The 6,830-nt window shown below is 31.6% G+C and overlaps 1 protein-coding gene across 1 annotated transcript; it reads left to right on the forward strand.

Moving 5' to 3' along the window:
• Positions 1-1,274: 1,274 nt before the first annotated feature.
• LOC142627325 (auxin-responsive protein IAA16-like) lies at positions 1,275-4,436 on the forward strand. Its single transcript, XM_075801166.1, has 5 exons — positions 1,275-1,798; positions 3,342-3,565; positions 3,694-3,829; positions 3,928-3,989; positions 4,088-4,436. Exons 1-5 carry the CDS (start codon positions 1,533-1,535, stop codon positions 4,123-4,125), a joined length of 726 nt encoding a protein of 241 aa, XP_075657281.1. The 5' UTR covers positions 1,275-1,532; the 3' UTR covers positions 4,126-4,436.
• Positions 4,437-6,830: the final 2,394 nt, after the last annotated feature.

Raw genomic sequence — 6,830 nt, forward strand, 5'->3', positions numbered from 1 at the left:
ATAATAAGTTTCTTGGTATTCATTGATCAGTTAATTAATTGCCGGAATCAAGCACTTTAGAGAGAGGACAAAAAGTGACAATTCTCCCAAATTCGGGAAACTGTCTAAATTACAGCTAAAAAAAAAAAACTTGAAATGAAATTCGGCAGAAGGATATTTGAAAATTTATCAAAGGGAAAAATAAGCATCAATAAATTGTGAAAGAAGTCATGCTCCTAACATTTACTTAAATTAACCCCAAATAGTTGATTTAATAGTTTTTAAGGTTACATGATATTTATGAGCATTTAGATTTGAAATCTAGAGCCAATGTTTTGGGGCCATCCTTAATGAATTTTTTCTTAAAATAACTTAGTGTGTATAGTACGGTAAGATTGCACATACCTATAAAATAGTTATGTATGTTCAAAGAGCTTTGGATATTATTGTTTCTAATGTAAAAACATTTAGTTAAATTAAAACAACAAAAACCATAGTCATTCAAATGATTGTTATGAATCCCATGTGAGCTAGCTCTTAAAAGAAAAAAGAACCCAATATATATATATATATATATATATTGGTAAGCAGTACTTAGTAGTCAAGAGCTTCATAGCTCAACTGATTGACACTTCCTACTATTTTCAATAGAAATATTCATGGTTCAAATTCATATTCTCTCATTATTAAATTATTAAAAAAATATATCTTTAGTCATAACATCTAATCTACAACTATAATAATTACATTGTTAAAATAAGATCAATGTGATTAAAAAAATACCCCCCTTCGGCCTTCCCCAACTATTGATATTCTTTTCTATAAGAAAAAGCATTTATAACTTTAGTCATAACATCCCCTCTGCAACCATAATAATTTCATTGTTAAAATAAGACTAATGTGATTAAAAAAAAAAAAAAATGGCAATACTATCTACAAGGCCTTAGAAAGGAAAGGTTGTATCTTACCGTCTGGTGGAATTCTTTCCTAATCAAACTTTATGTTTTTTACTTCTCTTTTTCATTTCTGTTTAAGGTAATTAAGCAGGAATTAGTAAGGTGGAGCCTAGGGTTTAGCCAATTTTTTTTATTAATTTTCTTATCTTAAAAAAAGGCCAACAGAGCCAACTGGTCTGCCCACTTGCGTTGCCACAATCATTCTGGGCATGACATCATGCATGACATCAATCTCCCGACAAGTCTCGGTTGATCCAACTAATATAAGCCTCCACGTGGCAACATCTATACCGTCAAAAAACTCCCCCAAAACAATACCACCCAAAACCATATATTATCAACAGTACAGCTAATTTGCCCTTCTTCCTAAACTTTTCATATTCACTAGTCTCTACTTTTTCATGCACCCTCTCTAGCAACATTAATTAGCATTTAGCAAGAGAAAAGCACTTCAACAAGAAAGAAAACAAACAAAATTGAGAGAGAAAGAAAGGGAGAGAAAATCAGATTAAGGGTGAGAAAAATACTGAGAGAAGGTAGAAGGAAAGGGTTATTGAAAGTTTTTAGTATTGGATTTTACGTAATATTTGGTGCAAAATGACTAGTGTTTTGGATGTAGAGCGTGACAAATACAGTATGATTAATTTTGAAGAGACGGAATTACGACTAGGACTACCCGGAGGAGGTGGTAACGATGCCGAGGCGGCGAAGAACAACGGGAAGAGAGGATTTTCGGAAACCGTTGATTTGAAGCTTAACCTTTCATCAAAGGATTCCAGGAAGAATGTTGAAGCTGAGAAGATGAAGGAGAAGACTAGTGTTGTTACACCTCGTTCTAATGATCCTGCAAAGCCCCCATCCAAGTAAGTATTTTAAATATTATTCATTACTATAAACTATAGTCATATACATGTTCTTCCAAATTTCATAATTTCGGAAAGCATTGAATATTGATGTACTTTAGTTTTTAAACGGTAGAAATTTAAGACTTTGTGATGAATAAATGCATATATGAATGAAAGATAAATACGCTTGCCTTCCTAGATAGTTGGTTTTAATGTTAGCCCTTGATTGTAATCAATATTGTAGGATTTTTTTTCCCTTTATCGATGATACCCTATTATTTTTATTTGCTAGGAATTCATTAAGCAAACTTGTTTGTGTAAGACTAAAGTGAGAATTTAAGAGAGTTCATTTATGGAATCGGCCTTTGAGCCATGTTTTTCTTAAAGCTAATATTTATTCATTTCAAATTCTCAGCTTTTTCTTCCTCTTCCTCCTTATTAAGAAGTTTCATATATCACACAACTTTTCTCACCATTTTTTTTCATAACTTACTAAACTATTTGTTAAATTGTAGTTTGTGAGTTGTGTGGAGAATAAAAAAAAAGTGTTAGTGATTAGATCATGTTAAAGATTTTGTCCACCACTCATATTCTATAACTCCAAGAAATGATGAAAAAAGTGGAATTATTAATTAATTATTCTTATTATATTCATGCCACCCACACTCTATTCTCTATCACTTCCACAAATTATGAAAAAAGTTTGAATTTTTAAATAATTGTTCTAATTAAATTCATGCCAGGCACCCACGCTCTTATTATTTCCACAAATTATGTAAAAAAGTTGAATTATTAATTAATTTTTCTTATTAAATTCGAAGGGAACTTTATGGATATAGGCTTACATTGCAGACTCGTGAGCCGTTGAGTTGGCCTTTTCATGGCCTTGGTTGGTTGTCGGGAAGACATAGCAAAATAACAAAACATATGGAATCTTTACTTTTCTCAACAACCGAACAATTTAATGGCCAAACAAGGACAAGGGAAAAGATAGTCCACAGCTCAGACACCTAACGCATTGTTTAACTGAATTCAAAAGTACAGAACAATTAAAAAAATATCTAGAAAAGCATCAAAGCCGAAAAAAAAGAAAAAGGTCGGGGGAAAATGTCTTTTTACTCCTTAAATAATTGAAAAAAGAGAGAGTAAAGGCTAGCATATTTTCTTAGTTGATAAGCTAAGACAATGAAAATGTTACCTAACAAAAAACATAAACAAAGAAAATGTTAAAGAATAAAAAATTGTAAACATAAAGTCTATAATTTGATGGGACTAAAAATATGATGACGTACGGTTTTATATTTGATAAACGAATGCTTTAATCGTTTTTTTTTTTTTTCTGATGAGTGACTATTACTCTGTTAGTTTTACTTAATGAAATTTGTATTAAAGACGGAATATATACAAATGAAAATAAATATGTTTCTGTTTGGTGTGCTTTCTCTGTCAACACATTATGACAATTAATAACATAATTTGACTAGATCTAAATGTTTGGGATACTTAGATGGTAGTTAAGGGTAGCCAACGATATTTAACGATGTGAACTTTGAATTTTCAGGGCACAAGTTGTGGGTTGGCCACCCGTTCGATCATTCCGAAAGAACATCGTGTCCGTCCAGAAGAACAGTAACGATGAAGCCGAAAAGGCTAGCAGCAGTGCAGCCTTTGTTAAGGTTAGCATGGATGGTGCACCATATTTACGCAAGGTGGACTTGAAGTTGTACAAGAGCTACAAGGACCTCTCTGAGGCCTTAGGCAAAATGTTCAGTTCCTTTACCATTGGTAATTAACTTAACAATCCCACTTAATATGTGAATTTCATTTTGGCTAATAAAATAAGGGAAACATGGTCAACTTGTTATGCATGTATATAAACTGAAAAAGTGGTAAATTTTTGCTTTGGATTGAAGGTAATTATGGGTCACAAGGAATGAAAGATTTCATGAACGAGAGCAAATTGATAGACCTTTTGAATGATTCTGAGTATGTGCCTACTTACGAAGATAAGGATGGAGATTGGATGCTTGTAGGCGATGTGCCATGGGAGTAAGTTCTTAATTTGCTACATTCTTCACTAATTACATGTTATATGACATTGCATTTATATTTAGCACATTACTAATCCTTGTGTAATTACTCTACAGGATGTTCGTTGATTCATGCAAGCGTTTGCGGATAATGAAAGGATCTGAAGCAATAGGACTCGGTTAGTAAAAAAATGATTAACACTTAGTAAATAACATTAATATCAAATCCCTATATAAATTTGTGCTTATAATATGAATTTTATTTGAATTATTACAGCACCAAGAGCGGTGGAGAAATGCAAGAACAGAAGCTGAAGTGGGTTTTGTCAGAGCTGTGTCTATGATCAAAAGAAGACAGACCAGCTAAAGTGGAAGCTGCAAGAGAGAGCACAAAGTTTGGATGTGTCTGTACCATGTTTTTTATTTTTATTTTTATTTTTTTTCTTTTTCTTTATATATATTATATATGTTATAAGCATATGAGAGACATATTCGAGATTTGTTAGGAAAAAGAAGCAATAATAATAGAAGCTGTTCATAAAGACTTTGCTCAAAGATGTTCATGTGTAAGTTTGTGTCAATGGTTTTGTCTAATAATAATTGTCAACGTTCTAGTTGTCGTGACATATTGGCTGTTTTTTTGTCCCCCCCTCCAAATCTTGATGTATCAATGGCATGCGTTATCTTTTTTTCTAGTGTATGATGAAATTCTGTGAACTATGCATAACTTTATAATTAAATTTGTTGTATTTTATTTGATTGGTTGAGAAAGTGATAAGGTGGGAGCATGGCCATGTGCATAATGTTGGGAGCATTATTGATTCCAGACTCCAGTACAGTATGAGTTGTCAACCTTTTTCTTTTCTTCTCTATTCTTTTTTTTTTTAAGGAAAAAAAGAAATTTAAGATCAAGCTACACATTGAGGTTAGATGTTGACTCATTTGCTTTTGCATTTACCCTTTTCCTAGAAAATTATAGGATGTGGGTTTTGGGTTTTGAGTTTTGGGTTTTGAGTTTTTTTTTTTTTTTTCGGGAGTTTATTGGGTGATGCCTAAGGAGCTTTTAGATTTACTGGATTATTGGCAGGACCAATTTGGAAGGAATAGAATCAAGTCATCAATACAATCTGGAAGACCATTTCTCATAACTTGATGTATTGTATTTGGGGTGAAAGAAAAATTAGAACTTTCGAAGAGTGTGAACAGAATTTTAGAAGTGAATATGCAAAATTTTCAGCATTTTTTGAGTGGATGCTGGTTGCATGAGCATATTCTTTCTATAATTTATTAGATTTTATGAATTGTTGTAATCTTTGAACTTAGATGTGTTATTTATCTTGTATATCCCTTGTGTACTTGATGCATTACTTTTTACCTCAACAAAACATAATACTAATCAAAACAAAACAAATTGCTTTGTCTTCTGTTAATTCGTCAATGCAAAGTCAAGGAATCATTGATAACCAATGATATGATGTTGTGAAGTTTTTGTTATATTTCTAATTTCTTTTTGCCATTTAATATCAGTAAGTATCCTTGGTCTTCCTCAAGAATGAAATATTATTATGTGAAATTTCATAAATATCCGAAATTGGCCACAAGACAACAAAATTGTTACAAACTTTAATATATCCTCACAAAAATAAGCATCCATCACCTTTAACAGTTATGTGATAAAGATAAAAATAGTGGGATCATGAACAACATGTCTACTCATAGAATTGACAAACATCTCATACAACATCTGTCATCAACTAATTCTCTAAAAAAATTTGAAATCAAAATTTTTGTTTAATTAACAATTAGCCAATTATGTACGTATCTAAAGCATATGACCCGGTCAAATTAACCAGATGGGTTCTTTGTAATCTGGTTAATCCAAACAAGTTCTTAAAAGCATCCGGGTTTTTTAATGTGCTCGAAATCACTTATTTATTAAAATTTTAGGATATAATTTAGTAAATAGTTTCACAATTTGGACTTTTGAAAGAAAGAAAATGTTTTGTTAAGAAAAGAAATCAATTAACACAATATCTTCCATGTCCATGAATTTTTATTGGTGATCTCTTCCATGATATTTACAATTATTTCCCTAAGCATCTCTTAACCTTTATATATATAGTTGTGAACCTTTGTTTTTTTTTTTTAGAGAGATATAGTGTTATAAACTTATTAATTGAACAAAGTACACCCTTACATATTGGATGCATTACTTTTCACGTATGTAAAACTTTTTTTATTGTTATTAAATAAAACTTATTACATAGCAAACAACAACAAGAATCAATTAAAATTTAAATCCTCAACTCTTGTCCCATGTTTCAAAATGGTCCCTATCAATTCAAATGTTTCATTTTCATCCTTAACATTTTGTTCTTTTGTCAAATATTAGATGTAAAAATTTGATGCCGCAAATGGTGATATCAAAATAATATGTTTTTCCTTATTGAATGCCACATGCCCTTTATTATTATTATTTTAAAAAAATGCAAAGCCGTGAAGCTATACCACCCTCATCAAACAGAAAAAAATGCAAAACTATCATGAAAACCTACTCTCGTTGGGTCGTAAATCCTCACAATAGAAGCATACACACCCGAATGTTGTTGGGTGCATAAAGCACATGGTGTTGTTGGGTGCATAAAGCACATGGTCCAGCCCATGAAGTAAAAGCCCACATATGGGCTTGTATTATTATTCTCGTGGCCAATAGGAGCAAGAATTCCTAATTCAAGTGAATTAGAGTTTGTGTGCTACTAGGATGGTGTGGCGGCTGGGTTGTATATAAATAAGGTTTATTAGGTTTTGTGTGCACTGCTGCATAGTGAAGTAAAAAGAAAAAAGGAGCCGCACAAGAGAAAAAAAAGAGAGGGAGCAGTCAAGAGGGAGCTGCTAAAGATGACAGCCAGGACAAAGAGAGATTTTTTCTTTAATTGTGAGATATATACAAAAATTATTGTAATTGATTTAATAATAGTGAAATTATGATTTGATAATAGTGAAATTATGATTTGATAATA

This window comes from Castanea sativa, chromosome 3, assembly GCF_040712315.1.
Source record: "Castanea sativa cultivar Marrone di Chiusa Pesio chromosome 3, ASM4071231v1".
NCBI classification, from domain to species: Eukaryota; Viridiplantae; Streptophyta; class Magnoliopsida; order Fagales; family Fagaceae; genus Castanea; species Castanea sativa.